General features: G+C 38.5%; 1 protein-coding gene across 2 annotated transcripts; it reads left to right on the forward strand.

Moving 5' to 3' along the window:
• The first annotated feature begins 677 nt into the window (after nt 1-677).
• On the forward strand, nt 678-19,963 carry LOC101464927 (adhesion G-protein coupled receptor G1). Of its 2 annotated transcripts, none has more exons than XM_004539827.5 (14): nt 678-752; nt 1,871-1,989; nt 3,867-3,942; nt 4,102-4,243; nt 4,948-5,067; nt 5,756-5,881; nt 6,004-6,049; nt 8,469-8,563; nt 11,225-11,343; nt 11,568-11,836; nt 11,923-12,010; nt 12,300-12,429; nt 12,588-12,744; nt 19,021-19,963. In XM_004539827.5, the coding sequence occupies exons 1-14, from the start codon at nt 745-747 to the stop codon at nt 19,113-19,115; spliced, it is 1,590 nt and encodes a 529-aa protein (XP_004539884.3). In that variant the 5' UTR covers nt 678-744; the 3' UTR covers nt 19,116-19,963. The 2 variants fall into 2 exon arrangements, with proteins under 2 accessions (XP_004539884.3, XP_076744776.1); XM_076888661.1 differs by having other exon boundaries at nt 4,111-4,243.
• Nucleotides 19,964-21,501: the final 1,538 nt, after the last annotated feature.

Genomic DNA, 21,501 nt, shown 5'->3' on the forward strand with positions numbered 1-21,501 from the left:
ATTTGATTCCCTGCTGTTGTAGTGTGTTACTGATGGTGACCTTTGTTACTTTGGTCCCAGCTTTCTGCAGGTCATTCACCAGGTCCCCCCGTGTGGTTCTGGGATCTTTGCTCACCGTTCTTATGATCATTTCAAACCAGACACATTAACATCAGACATGGACTTTCAAAGTAAAACAGGAAACATAACACAGACTCACAGGCAGGCACTATAACAAAGGGAACAGAGACGTAGGACCAGGGCAGACACAGACACTGACTGGATGTGGGGATACAGCAGACAGGGGAGACAGCAACATGGAACACAGACAGAAAACCAGAACACTAAAACTCTAACCAAACCCCACCCAGAGAACCTAAACTAAGAATAATCCTAAAACCCATAAAGCAAAGCTAGAATATAATGAAATAACAAAATCAAAGAACCAAAAACACAAAACACTGGGTCAACGACCCAGGGACCCTAACAGAAAAGAATGTGTTTTAGTGCTGAAAATGTGAACAGTGTTCAGTATTATATTTTAATAACGTCATCCTGTATTTGCTGCATGCTCAGTAGTGACAAGGAAGCGAAGACGTGTATTTTTAGCTTTCCAACAAGTTGATACTTCCTCTTTCTTACTTAGAATGTCATTTACATTTGTTTCATCAACTTCCTTTACACCTCTTCCTATTCAGCTCTTTTCCCCCCCTGCTGTCACTTCTGCTGTGTTCTCTGTCCTGATGAACTGATTTCCACAGCAACATGCAAAGGTAGGCTACGCTTTGGTTCACTTTAAAGTACATTATACTTTTTGTGTTGATGCTAATAACAAGGATTAAAAAAAATATACATTTTATTTCAATGTATTTATTAGGATTATTGGTAGTATTACTAATAGTAGAAGTAGGAGGAGAAGAAGTTGTATAAGTTTTATTTCTTAATCTTTGTTTTTTTTTAAATAAGTTGGTGCAGTCTCTAAAGCTGGACATCTTTTTATAGAAAACATCTTGTGGAGTAGCACTTTAACTGATGAGTCTTCAGGGTGATGGTGTGAGAGCTTTGGTGGCTGTCTCAATATCTCTACATTGACTAAAGGTCTTACTTTGTCAAATAGACCACAATGATAATTTAACTTTAAATATCTTTGTAGTATTTGAATTTCAAATTGTTTAACAGTATAACATTAAATCGATTAGTGTGCTACAGTACAATGTAAGACGCTATGACATGGAACCAATACCATCTCACATGTGTCCAGTTAGAGGAATTTGAACATCTGAACCTGTTACTCATTTACAATCAGTTTGCTGAATGGTTATAAACAGTGTTGATACTGATAACCTGTAATAAGTTCTGGTCTGTTACATTACCACTGCATTCATTACTCATGCTGCATTCCAATCTGAACAGTAATAGGTGGTTTGCCCCTGTCTGTATGGGATGGCCATACATCAAAGGAACATTGACTTTCAGTTTGAAACAGGAGCGAGGGCAGTTTCCAATGGTTTGATGACCCCTCCATCCACCGAGACCTCCTCTTGTGGCTCAGTTATATGGTTATATGGCTCAGTACCAACTTAAATCCCTTTATCCAATCATACATTCTGTGAGACAGTAAAAAATAACATTTTTCACTCCCCGTACTGTACAATCAAATTACCGTTTTTAATCAATTAGAAACCTTAAATGCGGTGGGAATGATTTTCTGTCTACCTTCATCATAATGGCAACAAAATAAAAAAAGACAAATAACATAATGCTTGAATAGCTTTGTAAAATAATTCTAATCTAAATGAATCAACTAATTTTAATCTGAAAGGAACTTTGACAACATTTGACGGAAAAGCATAGATTTTATTTTTCATTCTAAATGTGAGTCTCTTCACAGGAAGAAGAGCTGGATATTCTGGTGGCTGATGTCTTTTGTATCTTATGAAATGCTTTATGAGAATTGGGTGTCAGGACAGGGTTCCTGTGAGACTATATGCAATATAACATCTAACATAGGTAAGTTGTTAACTGCTGTAATAAAATAATTACTTAAATCTGGGGACAGCAGACAATTTAGATTCTAACCCAAGAAACAAGGGGTGAGAGTTATTTACTTTTTCCTTTTGCCTTTTATGAGTTTATATAAACTCGGCTTGTTTTCTGTCAGTCTTTTAGCTACATGTGTCTATTTCTCTCCTACTCCTCCTCCTCCTCTTCTATTCTACCACAGCCCTAAAATGTCAGACATAAAATGTTATGTCCCTTTAAATCACTTTACTACACTTTAGAAGAAAGGATTCAATCCTCATTTAAATGTTCTTTAAATTTCTTTAAGTTTAAATTTCTTTAAGTGTTTTAGTTTAATAAATAAACTAAAACACTTTCAAATCACATGAGCCAATATTTTATTCAGAACAGAACAGAAATAATACAACAGAAGTTTAAAATGAGACATTTTTCAATTTTAAGCACAAAATTAGCTCATTTTAAATTTGATGCTTGCTACAGGACATGTTTACAATAGTGTAGCATCTGCTCTTCTTTTCAAAACATTTTGAAGACGTCTGGGCATCAAGGTTTTGAGTTTCTAGGGTTTTGGTGTGGGAATTTGTTTGATGTAGTTTTCATTTAATGATGCACCAAATGTTCTCTATAGGTGAAAGATTTGGAAAGCAAGCATAGCAATTCAGCACCCAGACTCTTCTCCGATGAAGCAATGCTGTTGTAATAGTGGCAGTATGTGGTTTTGCAATTTCCTGCTGAAATACAAAAGGCCTTCCCTGAAACAGATGTACTCTGGAAGGGATCATAAGTTGCTCTAAAACCTTTATGTATTTTATTTTATGAATCTTTTTATGAGGATTTTGTTTATATACAGAAAAAAGAACATATTGCAGATGACAGTTCCTTTCAACATTCAATGTTTCTTCCAAAACACGCAAGTTGCCCATATTGAATGCATTTCTTCCAACACATATCATCAAAGATGCTGACTTTTGAATTGAAAGCTGATAACACGCTGGAATGTCTCCCACTCTTTAGCCTGGAGGATGAGACGTCTGTGATTACCAACTAGGATGTCACATCTGGACTCGTCTGGCCATAGAAAATGTTTCCATTTTGAAACAGTACATTTCACAGATATGACGCCGCCTCTCGATCATGTTCAAACATGGCTTCCTTTTTGCATGACAGAGCTTTAGTTAGTATCTGCAGATATCATATCAGATTGTGCTCATCGACAGTGGTTTCCTGGGCCCCTTAGTAATGTCAGTGACACAATCATGCCGATGAATGATGCAGTGTTGTCTGAGGGCCCGAAGACCATGGGCATTTAATAAAAATTTTCAGCCTTGTCCTTTATGCAGAGAGACTGTAGCACCTTCAGTGTAAATGGTTACAGACGCATCTCCAGTTTCTCTGAATCTTTTGATGATGTCATGCATTGCAGATGATGATGTTGAGGAACATTTGAAGTATTCCACAATCTTTTAAGGTACTGTTTCACAGATTGAAGAGCCGCTGCCCATCTTTTCTTCTGAGAGACTCTGGCTCTGTAAGACATCCCTTTTATAGCTTATCGTGTTACTTGCTGTTCTCCCAGCTGAAACGTTTTGATCTTTCTTGCTATTTCAGCAATTGTTTGTGACCTGTATCAAGCATCAAGTTTGAAATGTAAAATTTCTCAGTTCAGACATTTATTATTTATGTTTTGTTGTAAATAAAATACTAGCTTGCGTGATTTGAAAGTCTTTTGGTTCTCATCTTTGTCAAAATTTAACGAACATCCCTACTTTTCTGGAATTCATGTTTTATATACTATAACTTGTTTTGAACAGCCATTTTTTTAATTGTACAAGGGTAAAATGTGTGTTCTTACATTCTCTCTACAGGTCGTAATCATACAGAGTGTTGTATGGATTATACAGACAAGGTTTTGAGAACTGGAAAAGTCACTGACGCTATGACGTAAACATTTTAATTATTACACAAAATTTTCAGTATTTAAAACAAGATTTCAAATTTGTGTGGTTTTTTGTGTTTATTAATTATTTTGAAAAAAAATTACATTAATTTAAGGATGTAAATCATTAATATTGTTAATATTTTCCTATCCTCCTTCCCAAGAGCCATTAGGACTCTAGAAAGTGTTCTAGAGAGAACAGAGGTGAATGTGAGCATGCAAGTGTGTGTCAAAACTTTTGTGGCGCTTCTGCACAAACCCAATGATACCTTTGGAGGCCTTAAAATTTATGCTGATGACACACAGGTAAAAAAAAAGAACATCACATGATCCTATTGAACAATGGTTTGTAGTCAGACTCAAAGTGTAGCCAGAAATACCTACCAACTACTGAGCTGATATTTGGATCCAATTTTGAGGTTGGGTCAGATATTGGTTAGGACCTGCTTTTTTAAGGTCTGATACATTGTAATAAGTCTAATGTTCTGTTCAAGGTAATTATGGGGAACTTAATTACATCGAACAGGTAATTAACTCTTTGTAAAAAAGGAAATAATGGAAATAAACGTCAAACTAGGAAAGCTTTTATTAAATTTATGACAACGTCTTGGCATTTCCTTGAGTGTTTTACTCCATTTCTATTTGTCAGCTCAAATCTGTGTGCAAGGAAGTGAAGAAAAATTCAGCCCACTTTTCTTTACACATTGTTTATTTCACTGAAGTCTGTGAGCATTAGTTTATGTGCAGATTAAGGTCTGGATAGTTATCAACATTATATTTTTATATTATAATTATTATATTTCTTATAAAATATTATATTTTACATTTTATTATACTTTTTGTGAAAAAGTTGGGAAAGTGAACTTTTAAATTCAGTTCACTTTCCAAACAGCAACACCATGACATCAATGTATTTTATTTACAATGTCAGTAGCAAGGGTTGCATTATGTTACTGCTATTCACATGCAGTTTTTTTCTTTCTGTTCTTGGCATGTTGATGCTGATACAGGTAACACCAGATGTGCCTCTTCTCAACAGTAAAGTCCTTGTCCAGCTGCCAAGAGAACTGGATGCTGGACCGAATAACAAGATTGTGTTCTGCATGTTTAAATGGCCTAAAATGAACGAGGTCATAAACTACATTTTCTTATATAACAATATGTAGGAAAAGGATTTGGTGAGCTATAGAACAATAGGATTTTTGCCAATTTTGTATTTACACATTAAATTTAAACTACCGCGAGGTTTTGCTTGTTTTAGTCTAATGAAATAACATTTGGATTTCAGGTTATATTTTTTTCTTATTTTTACCACTTGTTAGGAAATATGTATTTCTAGCTAATTTAGTAATTCTTTAGTGTTTTTGGTGATTTTAGTCTTTAGGTTTTGTTACTGTGCCTCCTTTGTCTCCCTTGTGTGTGTCTAGTCATCCTTGTTTCTATTTTTGTGTATTTCCTGGTTTATTTTGACAGTCCTGTGTCCCGGGTTGGAGTATTCTGTTTTGCTTCCTCCCCGTCTTGTTTGTCAGATTAGGTTCAACTGTTTCTCCCTTCTGTTATGTATTCCCTTTTTAGCCTCTGTATTTATTGTGTGTTGACCTTTTATTGATTAATAAAATGTAAATTAGTACACATATTTTTGAAGGAAGCTGGGTACACAAGGAAAGAAAAATCTCATTTTTAACTAAATGTAAATTATTTGAATATCAAACAGTGCATCTAGATCATTGAGTAGTGTGTTTTTTCCCCCCGAAACTAATATTAAAACTGTCTTTGCAAAATTGTTAAACCAGCTGACAAATTTGCATTTTATTGTAGAGCATTTTTGAAAGCCCACATGAAGTATATGATCAAAGACTGGTTGGTCTGAGTGTGCAGAACAAGGAGATATCAGGACTGCAGGAGCGCATCAACATCACGATGGAGTTTACCAAGAAAATCGACGTAACTATGCTTTTTTTGATCATTTATTTCATTTCTACCTCTTGTTACTTTATTGCATAATTAATTGATACATATAATATGCTGTACATTTTGTACAAACATGAAATATGTTTGTGTCATAGGAAACTCAAAAACCCTCGTGTCATTTCCTTAATTATTCAACATGCAGTAAGTAACAAGCATCACATCTGTCATGAACAGTAATGTACACTGCTCAAAAAATAAGTAAAGGAACACTTTTTAATCAGAGTACAGCATCAAGTCAGTTAAACCTATGGGCTATAGGTGTGGTCAGCTAAGTAGCAGAGGGGGTAGATAATTTGGCGTTAATAAAATTAATACCAGGTGTACTAGATGGATAATAATGAGACAAACTCCCAAAAAAGAATTGTTTTACAGTTGGTGGACACCGATATCTTTCCATCTTCATCTATTCTGTTTTTTCACTAGTTTTGCATTTGACTGGGATCATTCTCATTACTGTTAACATGAGGACATACATGAACCCTACAAAGGTTGCAGAGGCAGTCAAACTCCTTCAAGATGGCGCATCAAGACATGTCATTGCCAGAAAATCTGCTATGTCTCCCATCACACTTTGCAAGAGCATAGAAGAGATTCTAGGAGGCAGGAGGTTACTTTAAGAGAGCTGGACAAGACTGTTAAAGGTCCTTAATCCATAAGTACCACATGTGCCCTTTGTGTAAGGAAGAACAGGAAGAGCACAGATAGAGGCCTACAAAACGACTTCCAGCAGACCCGACATCCTCAAGTAGGCTCATTGATGCCTTTGTCCAAATCTGGGAGGAGATCGCCAGGGACACCATCCAGTCTCATTAGGAGCATGCCCCAGCTTTGTCAGGCAAGCACAGAAGCATGTGGGGGACATATGAACTACCAGTGATGGGAATAACGGCGTTACAAGTAACGGCGTTACTAACGGCGTTACTTTTTTCAGTAACGAGTAATCAAACTAATTACTATTCCTATCGTTACAATGCTGTTACAGTTACTAACAAGAAAATGCGGTCCGTTACTATTTTTCAACAAACAGACGGTTGAAGCTGTGTTCAGCTTACCACATCTTGTATCAGTTGCACGGAAGTAGCTGACTACATAAGTAATCTGGACGCTACAGCTTTAAGCAGCTGCGCGCGCTCCCGCGGACGGTGATCACGATCACTGTCTAGCACAACACCTGGAGCTAAGGGGGCAAAACAATCGCATGAGTGCTGCTGTTTGACTGAGGAAGAGTAAAGTAGCTGTGGTAAGCCAATCACATGACCACTTAAAGACAAAGCAACAAGGTGATTCATACCAGTTTATAAATTGCGTTGATAGGCCACATAAAACCAGAGTCATGATAAACAATAGATACGCGGTGTTTTTCCTCAATAGTTTCGCAGCGAGACCTCTGAGCAACCCCCCCCCCCCCCCCCCCCCCCCCAAAAAAAAAAAAAAAAAACCAGGATAAGTTTTAGGAGTGACCGTGAGAGAGAGAAAGACAGCAGAAAAAGAGGGAGAGAGAGTTTTGAGATGTGAGAGAATTGTGACGTTTGGCATCTTTGGAGTGTGTAGTTAATATGTTGTCTTGTGTAGTTAGTGTGTAGTGATGTGGATAGTTTTGTGTTGTGTGTCAGAACAATGAGGCGACTGCTGTCTCCAAATAGAAAAAGGAGTGATACACCTGCTGCTGTCAGGCCTGCAGGTATCAGGCTGTGATGTTCTCCTTTATAGTGGACATAAATTGTGTTTTTGGAGTGGAACAAATAACTTGTGTGGCATCTTATTGAATGCAGAACAGCTGGTTGTTCTGTAATTGAAATGGTTATTTAAAAAAAATCAAGGTAAAAGGTAAATTGATGAATTTGTTGTTTGCAAAACTTGTGCATAGGATTTTAAAATTGATCATTTATATTTGCATTTAAAGTTCTGAAATATGATTGATTAAACATGTTTGTGGTTGTTAAAATGTAACTTTTTCTACTCTGATTTTACATTTTTTGTCTGATTTTAGATCAATTGTGTTAATACAGTATGTCAAAATGAAAAGATAACTGTAAATTCAGACACGTGAGGTTGTGCTTAAAAGGATGATACCAAACAAGGCAAAGTAAATAGTTTTTAAAGGTGAAATGTGGAGGGAAAATCAAAAGTAGTTTGAGTAGTTAAAAATGTTAACTAACTAACAGTTACTAACTTTTTTGGAGAAGTAACTAGTAACTATAATGAATTACTTTTTCAAAGTAACTTCCCCAACACTGCGAACTACTGAGTACCATTTTGAATTGGTATTCAACCCACTGTAGGTTTATATTTCCCTTTCTATCAAAAAATGTGGGATCTGTTCATTCTTAACACATTACCCAGTTGATATCATTATAGATAACCAGCGTGATTCTTTTCCCCCTCAAAATCTGATGTGTTTTTAAAGTGTTCCTTTAATCTTTTTCTGAGCAGCAAGACACCTATTTCTTTCATAAGTTGGACTCATTGGGGTTTGTGTTTTCACTCAGGGCCCCGACACTGAGTTGATGTTCAGAAATTTAATCTTTTGCATAATGGATCTGTTTGTTTTGTTTACCAGATTTTAGTGAGGATGGCTGCCTCACACACTGGACACGTGGTCAGACTACCATCACCTGTTCCTGTAACCACCTCACATACTTTGGCGTCCTCATAGTAAGATTGGACTCATTCATTATATAAAGAGGGATTCAGTGAACTGCAAAACAAAGTATAAATACAACATCTTGTAAAGAATTTGAGAGCTCTCTTGTCCTTCTGTTTGTCCATCTCTTCTCACCTATGTCACCAAACATTTATCTGAACTGCTTCAAACTTTGCAGCTGAATTTCTTGGGTCTCGAGTTAATGTGTTACTGAGTTGATGTTCATCAGATGAGTGGTTCTCATATAAGTCTGTTAAAAAAAAAGAAGAAGCCATTCTCCGTCAATTGGTTTTCCCCATGTATTTCTGGCACAGCATGCTTGGGAGGGGCACATTAACATATAGACATGTTTGTTTGGCTAGCTTCACAAGGACATGCCAGACCATTAATCAATCTACCTTAATTTTACCTCAAACCTTCAAACAGGCTTGTTGATCTAGCATTTAAGGCAAATTAGGGTATTTTACATCTGGCTCTGTATTTAGATTATGTAATTATCTTATATTTTATATATTTGTAATTTATATTTTATTGTGATTTTATTTGTACTGCGATTTTAATGGAAAGCACTTTGGTGTACTTCGGTCTTAAAAATGTGCTATATAAATAAATTTTGATTTGATTTGATTTGATTGTCAAGTGATGTGGGGCAAAAGACAGCAAGCTTAAAAAAAACCCCAGCAAAATTTAGTCATAGTGGTGACTGAAAGACGCACAGCTTCTCAGAAAGATAAGTGTTTTAGATTTCTTCTTTAGATCTTCGGTTTCCTCAGTTTCCTTTATCAGAAATGGTGATGAAGTATTAATAAACCCATAAACTTGCACAGCTACACACACATACAAACACCCACCCACCCACACACACACCCACACACACAACAATTCAGGAAATCCGCATGTGATATAAATTTATAAATTAAAGTGACTAAAACATGGGTAACTGTGCGCTCATTGTATTAGTACAACTAATGAAAGAAAAAGCCAAAAACATCTTTTATATGTTAGCAAATCTCTTTATCCGGTGTGTGAAAGTAAACAATGTAGTTTGCTCTCTGCATGCAAAGAAAAGAAACATTTTGCCATGTTACTGCACATGTATGTAATAAATGTGCAGTTTATATAACCTACACATTCATTGAATGTAAAAATTATGCATGAAAATATAGTAACAAATATGATTTGTTATAAATGTAGATACGTTAGTTGTGCATTTCCTTCTTTTCTTCTTTTCAGTTTGGTTTCATTCTTGATGGTGCCACCAGATGACACCAAACTGAAATGATTTCTTGTACAGAATGTGTTCTCCCTTCACCTGCTCTGCTCAACTTGTTTTCAATCAAATTACAGTCTGGCTTGCGGCATAGCCCATCATTGCACCTTTATTCCTCTGACCGCACTTGAAAACACTGCAGCCAAAACTATCCACACTCACACAGAGAAAGTGTTTGCACTGTAATCACACACACAGGAAGTGTGCAGTGCTGTCTGTTATTGCATGCCGTTCCTGTATTGCTGCTATGTTGTATTGCTTTTCATGTTAATTGTTTGTGTGTGTTGCTCGTGCTTGCTTACCTATCGTTTGCCTCCGTTTGCCTCTGTTGTTATGATTGTATGTAGCATATTTATTTAATGCTTTATTTTATTTTTCAGATGTATTCAGCTGTTCTTTTAACTTTCTTTTTAGCCCTGCCCCCATTGTCTTCAAGGGACTTGTACCATTAGGAATAACAAGCATACTTATTAACTTAATGGGTTAAAGTTAAAGTTACAGTGTAAAAATAATAAGTAAGAAAGTATTTGCTTCTGGAATGTGACTAATTGTTATAATTAGGGTTGCACCGATACCCATACCGGTATCGGGTATCGGCCTCGATACCCCATTTTCTAAAGTACTCGTACTCGTTAAAAGTCCCCCGATATTGGGGACCGATACCACGGTCTGAGACCTGTCTATGTTTGAGCGGCATGTAAGGGGTTAATCACAGGCGCCGAGTAAATACCGAGTAAATACCTCTCAGCCCCATGTAGGAGTGTGGAAAGTGAAAGTCTTTGTAGCTCAGTGTCACACATTATAGATGAAAACAGAAACAGTCTGACTGAGATAATGCAGAAAAGCTACTTTTCTTAAAAAAAAAACTGCCACTCACTTATTCTCTCCATTAAGTGAGTTATCTTAGACATGATGTTAATACCTACCTCAGTTGCACTGACTGCCACAGTTCTATGTTGGTGGATGTTGTTAGTTTATTCAAATATTGTGCACTAAATAGCAAAGATGTTTATTAATGCCCCTTGTGTTGTCCAAAGCGGCAGAGTTTATAATGAACTGAAAACAATACTTGAGTTGCACTGTCACTGTTTAATTTTTTTTTCATAATTATTTATTCTGTAATATGCTGCATACAACATGCTTTTCATTTTAAATAAATGCTCTTAATTCCAAACCAGTCCCTTGTTTGTTTGTTTTTGTTTGTTTTGGTTTTTTTTGTTAAATTATAGGACTAAAGCTGTTACCTGTAAATTTAAATCATGTTTTTATTAAGTACTCTGTATCGGTATCGGCGAGTACTGAAATGCAAGTACTCGTACTCGTTTCCAAAAAGTGGTATCGGTGCATCCCTAGTTATAATACAAATAGTGAAAGATGATATAATCACGTGTTTTCTCCACAGATACCTGATCCTTCCATCACAAAGAAAGACCAAGAGATTTTAACACACATTACTGTGATCGGCTGTAGTATTTCCCTTTTTGCTTCGGTCATAGCCATTTTGCTCTTTATTACAAACAGGTAATAAATTCATTTTTCATATTCTTCCCATCTTCATCAGTTCTTCCACTCGTTTTTAGTACCTCCTGTAATCTCATTTGCTTCAGTTCCTGTCCTCTTTTTCTGAATCATCTCTTACAGCAAATGCTCTCTTTATTCTGTACTTATCACTTCATCTTTTCTTTCTTCTCTTTTTACGGCCTACTATTTCTCCAGTTGTGATACAGTATGTTTCTGTTTGACAGAAAACTCAGACAAGATGTCTCTATGAAGGTCCACATCAACCTTGTAATTGCCCTGATGCTCCTCAACCTGCACTTCCTGCCCAGTCAGGCAGCGGCAGCAGGGTCTTCCTCTGGACTTTGCTTATACATGGCTCTTTTACTTCATTATTCCCTGCTGGCCACTTTCAGCTGGATGGCCTTGGAAGGTTTCCACTTATATCTTCTCCTGGTCAAAGTCTTCAACATCTATGTCAAGAAATACCTGCTCAAACTCAGCGTGGTGGGATGGGGTGAGTGGAATAATTTAATCAGGAACCTGTCATTATCAATCTGGAAATGGTATGGTGAATAATCTTTTTTTTTTTTTTGGCTCCAGGCGTCCCTGCAGTGATTGTGTCAGTGGTGGTGATCATAGACAGAAAGTTTTATGGTCAGGTTGCTCTGGAAACATCTAACTCTACAATGTAAGATTTGCTAGCATGTAAATTCAGGAATAGTAGTTTACATTTACTTATTTACTTATTAATTGTTTTACACATGGGTTTTTGTATACATGCATGTTTATTTTTTTAAGGGAGAATCAGAAAGCTTCATTTCACCAAGCATCTAACTTGCTAAAATTAAAACATTATTTCCTTTGTAGCCCTGGGGATGCTTTTACTACATAGATCTGCATTAATGTGTCTTTTACAGAGCACATTGTTAATTTTTCAGTTTGTGAGGTTAAAACATGATCTGCTCTTTTTTAAATAGATGCTATATAACCAATTCCTACGTGAAAATATGGACTACAGTGGTACTGTTCAGCTTGGTGTTCCTTTTTAATGTAATCATGTTTGGGGTGACAATCAGACGTGTTTTGATTCTCCACCACACCAGAGAGGTAATTCTGTAGTCTTAAAAGAAATATTTAAGTAGTAATCCATCAGTGTATCCATTGGAAACCCAAAACCAGCAATGAAGTATTTTTTTATGACAATTCAAGGTCTCAAACTTTGATTGTGTGTAACCTGGTATGTCATTTTATATTTGGCAAATCAGTTTGGGCAGAATAACCTTGAAAAAACAAAGAAAGACATTTGCTCCCTGGCTGGAGTCATGACTCTGCTCGGCATTACCTGGGGCCTGGTCTTTTTCTCATTTGGCCTCCTGACCACTCCTGCCCTCTACCTCTTCTGCATCTTGAACTCACTGCAAGGTCTGTAAACACACACACACACAATCATAGCGGCAGAGTTGACAATGTGGATTGCGCCCATAGAAAAACTGTGATTAAAGTTTCTAGAAACTAGACATATTGCCATTTTCACAGTTTATTAATTCAACAAACAGGGTTCTCAGTAGGGATGGGTATCGTTTAGGTTTTATCCGATACCGGTGCTAAACCGATACTTTTGAAACGGTGCCGGTGCTTAAACGGTGCTCAAACCGGTGCTTAAAGAATGGAGAACACAAAATTGGTCCAAAAACCTCTCGTGTTCAGCTGTTTTTTTGTAAAAAGATAACAATGTTAGCCTTTTCTGCAGCTATGGGGCATATATGCTATCACTCTTGGCTGGAAGCAGTGCTTAAACAATGGAAAAAACACAAACTTTGTCCAAAAACCTCTCATGTTTAACTGTTTTCCACTTCTTCTTTGGTCATTTTAGCCTTTTTGGCCAGGGTGAAGGGAGTATCTGCCATGAAACAAGAAGACAGCCGCATGTAGCTATGATGATGTTTGCTAGTTCACCTTACATGCATTAATGTAATAACGTGGTTAGCCTACTCAACATAAATTACACACGAACAACATTAAGCTACTCACGCAGAGAAGAACGGCTGCTGCTGCCATCATCATCCGTCATCATTTCTGCTACACTGGCAGGGCTAGGGGCCAGGACTCTCCTCTTCGTGTTTTTGGGGGATGTTGCTCCGGGTCCGATAACAGGCAACCCACCCGCAGTAGATGTGCACGGTGTGAGATCTCGCAGCAAGCTATCAAATACGGCGCATTCCTCGGCTTTTAAAAAAAACGCTATGCGTCGCCAGGTGTTTCATCGGATTTGAGGTGTTACCTCCTTTGACAATATCACAGTATCAGCTTAAAGCACTTGTTGCTGCTGAGTTTGCATCTTTTGCTGTGAAGTACAGCCAGACTTTTGACCGCTTCGCCTTGGGCATTTTTAATCTGTAGCTCTGCTTAAAAGAACGTCCGTACCTGGACCCGCCTACTATCCTCGGAAATGTAAAATGATTGGCTAGAATCTAAAGTGTATCACAGCTCAGGAAAAAAAAGCACCGAAATAAAGCACCGAAATGTGCGCTGCTTTTCGGTCTGGTTACTACCGTTTATGTCAGAACCGGTGCCATCATGGCACCGGATACCGGTACCCATCCCTAGTTCTCAGTCATATGTGCTAAATCTCGCTTTGTGGAAGTGCATGTTGCTATCTTGGAGGATAGAGTTCTGGCCCAGACTGTGGAGATATGGGACTGCCACTGGTTGCAGAATCTCAATGTCAATATCTCTGTTCCTTGACATGGATGAAACTAATGACAAGACTTGCTTTTCTAGTAAGGGAGCTGCTGCCTCACAACATCACACTGATTCCACCAAATGCTGTCACCCATGGTGCAGCGATCAGCACATCATTCTCTGTGTTTGCTCCACACTTTCACTCCATGCCTTAGGCAGATTCAGGACACATTGCTGAACATAACATTCCTCTACATGTTCGGGTTCTAGTGCAGATGTTGCTGACACCAGCTTAAACAGGCCGGACTGTGAAGTTCAGTCATGTTAAGCCCCGTGAGTCTGGGATAGGCGGCTTGCAGCCTATTCAGGATTGTCTGAGGACAGAGTTGTCAGCCATTGTCGCGAAATCAATCAATGTAGAGCAGTGTCACAAACCACGGAGGCCCCAGAAAAGTGCAATCAAACGATGAGTTTATTAACAGCCCGGAGAGAACATCAACATATGTCTTCTGACCAAAATACATGTTACATGGTACACGCCCCCCCATGGCGTCAATGACAGATTAAAATAGGTTCCAGGCATTAGTCACAGTTAACCGTACATCTTTAATAGCTATAAGCAGACATAGAACTTCTCCTTTCTATAACACCTTCCATACAAGGTAATAAACTTCAAGCCCTCTGAGGCTAATTATTGACTCTGATCGTCTGTTACCAAGTAGAATAAAATATATTAAGACACCAAATGAATTCAGGCCTCAGGCCGGATACATTCCTAGGGTGTGTGTATTATGTGTACTGTAAGCATGCATTGCAGTTATCCTTCTATGTTCTAGTTTCCCTCAGCATGTATCACCTGGACAGTCACGCCAGTGAAGCTTAAGACCCTTAATGAACTGAACATCAACTCAAAATAAGCACAGTATAAAGCAATGTGTATAAAATACTTCTAACCGTACTTGTAATAAAAGTAAACATAATAAAAGGATCCTTAAATGAAGATCTTCAATAAGCAACTTTAATGCAATCCCAATACTGTACGAAATATTATTAAATGGAACAATGCTGTAAAGAATGATATTAATGCAGGTATAATGATGCAGATTGTATGGCAGGAATAAAAGAATTTCTATATCTCCACATTCCCTCTTTTGACATTCCAAAAAAGGAATGTCACCACACCTCGTGTTGTATCACTCCTCAGCCCACTCTATGGCATCTAAGTTCCTCAGGTAGATTGAATCCACCCGTCCAGGGTCCGCAACCCTAGCCATCGTTTTACCAAGAATCCTCTGACACAAGGAATGACACAACAACCACAGGTGACCAGTATCCCTAAAAGTGTAGCGAATGAAACCATTGCTGACATAGCCAAACCTTTCCACCGTCCAAACACGGATCCATTCATACGTATTCACACCAGGTATTGCTAATAGTGGAGACCCCCGCGCAAATAATCAGATTCTGCACTCTCAGCAACATGAGCTCATTCATTTGTTTTATTCTGTTTTGGTTTTTTTTGTTTGTTTTTTTTAGGAAAATAGTTTTTTATGCTTTTGACTGGATTGAATCGCTACAATCCTTTTAGACAGGGACTTAGAGCTAGTCCCCACAGGTAGCTTTCTCCTCAGCCAGTTGTAATCTGGAAAGCCCACCTTATGTTTGTTCTCCCAAGAATTTTCAGCGCTGTTATTCACTGTTGCAGGCCTGCTTAGAACAAAAATGAGAAAAAGAGAGCTGATTATTAGCTCATCAAAGCACAAAACAAAATCACCTGACAGGTTTTCTCTAAGTGCACTGTTACAAAAATCATGGGCCCCTCTCAGACAAACTGACCGAATCAATCCATCACTACAACAACAACCTCAAAAATCTTAAACACAGAACATTTTGCCACAAGTTCTTCAAGGTCCTGGCACTCTGAAGTCAACTGACATAATTTCACCTGCTAAATACACAGAAAGTCTTGTTAAACGCCACACAGTCACAGTGTCTCCTCCAGTGCAAGCTTCACTCACACAGTCAGACAGGAAACCCGAGTTCCTCTTTTTCTTTTCCTGTCCCGAGTCATTCAACTACTTTGCATACTGAGTCGTCTCTCAAGAAATTGCCGTGACAAGAGAAATACATGTTCAAACATTACCACCTTATTAAATTATTTTATTTCTTTCTACAGTGATCACTGGTTTTGATCACTCAGTACGAGAGCACTCCTAAGTCACTCTTTTAAAACTACTTTAATCACTGTTTCTTTTTTCCATAACTCCCTTGTCATATAGCTTCTTTGAGTTATTCCTCAGCTTCAAACTCAAGTGTATTTTATTAAACATTCACACCAGTCTATCACTCATACTAGTAGCAAGCTGATCTTCATTGCGTATGTTTGTGTTCTAAGCCAGGTTTAATCAATGTCTATGCATTAATCATCATGAGCTTGTCTTGTCTTTGTAAGGTTAATGCATTTTCTGTTTGTGTGTGTGTGATTTTGCATGTGTTCCTTTGCAGTGTTTCAGACTCCTTCACAATTTTCCCTTTAAACAGTCAATTTTCTCCTTCCCAAATTTGCTAACCCAAATTTTGATTTCCCACCTTAAATAACAGCATTCCTGGTCCTCAGCCAGAAGTTAGGGCCCACTTGTCAGGTTTATGGAGACACGGCGCTGTGAACAATTCAACCAGAAAGAGAGGGAGTGTTTTCTCTCTTTGGCTCATCACTGGTCATTGTTAATGACATTTCACCCTCCGCGTCAGCCCAGCGGCTTTACCCTTGAAGTCCCGTCTTCTTCACTTCATCTCACCAGTGAGTCTGAGCTCACAGGGACTGAGGCCAAGTAATCGTGACTGTGCCTGCCTTAGGTTGTCCCAGGGTTTCGAGGTGGGATCTTACCCGTCATGGGCTATCCAGCCTTCCATACTCGCCTGATACGGGGGTCAGGTGGGCAGGGGTGCTGTGAGGGGAGGGGACACACTGGCTCTGGAAATTAAAGGAGTGTAAGCTGCTTCCTTCATTGCATCTTATATTATAATCAGGTTTAATTCATGCATCTTTTCACTGAGCTGTGGATTCAACTATCTCACTTCTGATTCATTCCTAAAATAATTTCACATATGGCACTTTGTGTATGTGTGTTTTCTATTCATTAATGTAATTGTCAGTTATTTTCTCTCTTTATTTTACTTTTTTATCTGTTTGTTTGTGACGTTCTACTTTAGTTCTACTAAATCTTGATGTAAAAACAATACCCCCTCTTTCACGCACACACTCTGCAGTTTGCCTACGCACACACTTCTCTCTCAGACTTCCTCTGTTCACACACTCGCCTATGAGTTATTATTAGTTATTTATTATTTTGTACAAATCACACAGAATCATTCAAATCGAGTACTCACAGCATTCACACACTTAGAATCACTCAAAATATGCTTTCCTAAGAGTATTTTATCAAACATGCTTTCAAGAATCAGAAAGAGGAAGTAGACAACACTCAGTAACTGCGTCTGTCCTCTTAAAAGAGAAGCGAAATAAACACATATGGGACAATTCTCCCCATCTTAGACAAAATGTGACCTTAAATGTCCTTTTCTAAGTCATGTTCTTCTCTATACACAACTCTTGGCCTCCAGGGCATAACCTTTGGACTTATAACTCTGATATAAGTCCACACAGTACGGAGAACCTGCAAGTTCAGTTTTTTCTTTTTTAAATTCTCCACACACTTGAAGAACTGTTTGTCATTGATCTGCCCAAGAACTTCATCCAATGGACCTCGCCGGGTCCAGTAATCTTCAGCACATGTATCTCACCGCTGCCAGTGAGGATTTAAAACAGTTTCTTGTCAGCATTCACTTATCAAATGGACCGCAGCCGATCCAGCAATATCGACACAATTGTGTATCCTCATGTACACAACTTAATCTTCACTGGTATCACAGCACATCTAGTAATATCTTCAGAATTACTTCATCATAGTAAACATTGATTTTCCTTTAAAATCAATTTACCATTAGAACTCAAGATCACAGCTGATTCGATTCTCTGAAATCCTGAGTCAGTTAAACACCTTGCTCAACTCAAGGTGTCCTCTTTCTCGGACTTCCTTGTCCGAGCTCACTCTTTTTACCCCGGCATCTCCACCAGAATGTTACAAGATCCTTAAATGAAGATCTTCAATAAGCAACTTTAATGTAATCCCAATACTGTACGAAATATTATTAAATGGAACAATGCTGTAAAGAATGATATTAATGCAGGTATAATGATGCAGGTTATATGGCAGGAATAAAAGAATTTCTATATCTCCACACCATATTGTCCTGCAAACTTTGACTTGAAAGTCTGTCTGCAGTTCCCAAGTGCTGACAGAATGAGGACACAGTCTTTTTGTGGTGTCGTCTTCTTTGGACGCCCACTTTGTTGGTATTGACAAGTTTTTTTATGGGTGGACACACATACTCAACTCTGCTGCTTAATACACAAATGCATTTTCCTTATAGATACCATTTAAGGGGAAGTAATAGTATAAGACTTATTAAGTTTAGGGCGCACATAGCTCAGTAGGTAGAGTGGCCGCCCATGATCGGAAGGGTGGGGGTTCGAATCCACTGAGGTATGCTTGCCCAGAGGTATGCATTTGACCCATACCTCTGGGCAAGGTATGGGTCAAATGGAGAGAGAGTGCTTTCCCCATGGGAATCAATAAAATCCACATTATTATTAAACGTTTGCCATGTAATAATAGACTGTAAATGTGACGTTACTTTCCATTATAGGGGAGACATGAACTCTCTCTTCTGCCTAATGAGGACCAATGAACTATTTAAGATTTTTGTTAAAAATCTGTTTATGTTGACTAAAAGATAGGTAAGATTTCGTGTTGGATATGGATACACAGTGACTTGACAGAGATTTGACACAGATGCATTCTTAGAGCCAATTTCATGAACTCATCCTTTTCCCATCTAAACCTGAACATCTCTCTCTCTCTCTCTCTCTCTCTCTCTCCTTTGTGACTGCAGGTTTCTTCATCTTCCTTTGGTTTGTGATGTCACTGAGAAAGGCTAAAACCTCGGCTACTAAGATGAGCAGTGAAACACGCAGCACTAATAGCTAGTAGCAACACCTCCATAAGAATCTGTGTGTGTTGGTATAATTCATATTGTGATACAGTGACAACATGATTATTTATTTTTTAAATCATGATGTTTATTTATAGAACAGCACAGCAGAAAAGGCAGCTGAGCAAGTGTGAACATTAATGTTATGTTTGAAGTTTTATTGATGAAATACATGGAGTAAAACATTTGTGGTAAGGAATTAATCTCTTGTAAGAGCAACTTAGAGGATGGTTTTCCTATGCATTGTAAGCTTTTCCATATTTGAGCACAGTTTTCTGCCTAAAGTCAGTCATTTACATATATGCATGTTTTATAATTATCTCAGTTATAATTTCTTATTATTTTAATGTATATTAAACAACAAATTTGTATCTGAACATATATTCTTGCATACCTTGAGTGCCAGTATTAAAAGCATAATCATGTTACTGGATGCTTGTTTAGCCCTTGACAGGAAAACAATTATGGTTTACCGAGTTTATGACTAAAACTGTAGATATCAATCCACATTAAACCAATCAGATCTGAACAGTTCCAACTTGACTCCTTACGAATCAACTGATATTTATTAATTTGTAGAATACAATTCTAATGTAATGCAATATGGCCAGACAGATTTTTACTTTCATCAACTGATAAAATTTAGAGTTAAAGTCATCTAATGCCAAAATCTTGGTTTATTGTCAGTGGCTGGGTCTGTGACCCAGCATTTTCAGTTTATGTTTTTAATTTCTTTTGTTATATTTTGAGATAATGTTGAGTTCTAGGGTTATTAATAGTTTGCCTTGAGTTTTAGTCTAGGTTATGTTTCACCTAGGTCTTCTTTGTTAGTCTGTCATGTATTTCTTGTATAAGCTAAATGCTGAGCTTATATTATATCTGTGTGACAAATACCTTAACAGCGGCCTCCCATGGACGAACATGACAGAGCCTGCCTGAAACTAGGAGAAAAATTGAAACGGTAGTGGCATTCAGGGAGGGAAACGTGGGTGTACGGGGCACGGGAGCCAACCCTGATGCGCGGCCTGTGAAATGCTACCCAGGGGTACTCTGGGACCCCCGGGGTCCGGAGCTGCCCCGACGGGGAGCACGAGGGTTAATACCTTACTCTTGCCTTAATCTATAAAAATGAGAACAAGGCTTCAATGTTCATGTTGTGCATTTTCCATTGTTATACCCCTCCGACCTGTCTTCCCCATGTGATGTTTGTGTAATGTATGTATGGTCGGAAGGGTAAGATGGCGCTGGCACGGCTGGCTGCCTTAACCCAATTTCCCTCGGGATGAATAAAGTATTATCAATCAATCAATCAATAGAACACAATGAGATAGTTCAATCACTGAGAGGAACATTTACTATATTCGTCTGTGAAGGTTCTCAGTCATCCAGGTCATCGTAGTCAAAGGAGCTTGCAAAGAAAAGCGTCTGGACTTCTTTAAGTTGCTTGAAGACATTTCACCTCTGAGAAGCTTCTTCAGTTCTAAGGTCAAATGGTGGAGAGTCCCAGATATAAACCTAGTGGGAGTAACCCCCCACAGAGGGACAAAAGGACCCCCTGATGATCTTCTAATCGCCTGAGCCAAGGTGTGAAACTGGGCGTGGGTCCCAATCAGCCAGAGTTTCGGGTGTGTTCATTGTGATGCCATACCCTGCATCTATGGACTTCCTAAGATCCACAAGGAAGCTGTCCCACTCAGACCCATAGTCAGTAGCATAAACTCAGCCACTTACAACATTGCTAAACACCTTGCTACCATCCTTGCGCCTCTCGTGGGGAACACCCCACACCACATCAAGAACTCCACCGACTTCACCGACAAGGTCCAGAAACTTACCCTGGATCCAGATGAAACCATGGTGTCCTTTGATGTAGTCTCTCTCTTCACTTGCATACCCACCACGGAGGCCGTGGAGACTGTCAGAAAACGACTACAAGAAGACAGCTCCTTGGAGGACAGGACCAACTTCACACCCGATCAGATCTGCACACTGTTAGACCTCTGCCTCACCACTACATATTTCAAGTACAACGAAGGCTTTTACAGACAAAAACATGGCTGTGCCATGGGCTCCCCCGTGTCACCTATTGTAGCCAACCTTTACATTTTAAGCAGGCTGCCACCTATAACAACACCACTGACCTCCAGGAGTACGCAGAGACTGTTACTGCCTACATCAACAAGTGTATTGAGGATGTAACAGTCACGAAAACCATAACTGTCCGGGCAAATCAAAAACCATGGATGACAGGAGAGGTCTACAGGCTGCTGAAAGCTCGGAATGTTGCCTTCAGAGATGGAGACGAGGCGAGCCTGAGGACAGCAAGGGCCAACCTTTCCCGTGGCATCAGAGAGGCTAAGAGACAGTACTCCAGGAAAATAT

This window comes from Maylandia zebra, linkage group LG1, assembly GCF_041146795.1.
Source record: "Maylandia zebra isolate NMK-2024a linkage group LG1, Mzebra_GT3a, whole genome shotgun sequence".
NCBI lineage: Eukaryota > Metazoa > Chordata > Actinopteri > Cichliformes > Cichlidae > Maylandia > Maylandia zebra.

Excerpts from the sequence above, each read along its gene's own strand:
- LOC101464927 (XM_004539827.5), top strand. Across the intron at positions 4,244-4,947 it reads TTTATGCTGATGACACACAG|GTAACACCAGATGTGCCTCT; the intron begins GTAAAAAAAAAG and ends ATGCTGATACAG. Across the intron at positions 12,430-12,587 it reads TTCTCCACCACACCAGAGAG|TTTGGGCAGAATAACCTTGA; the intron begins GTAATTCTGTAG and ends TTGGCAAATCAG.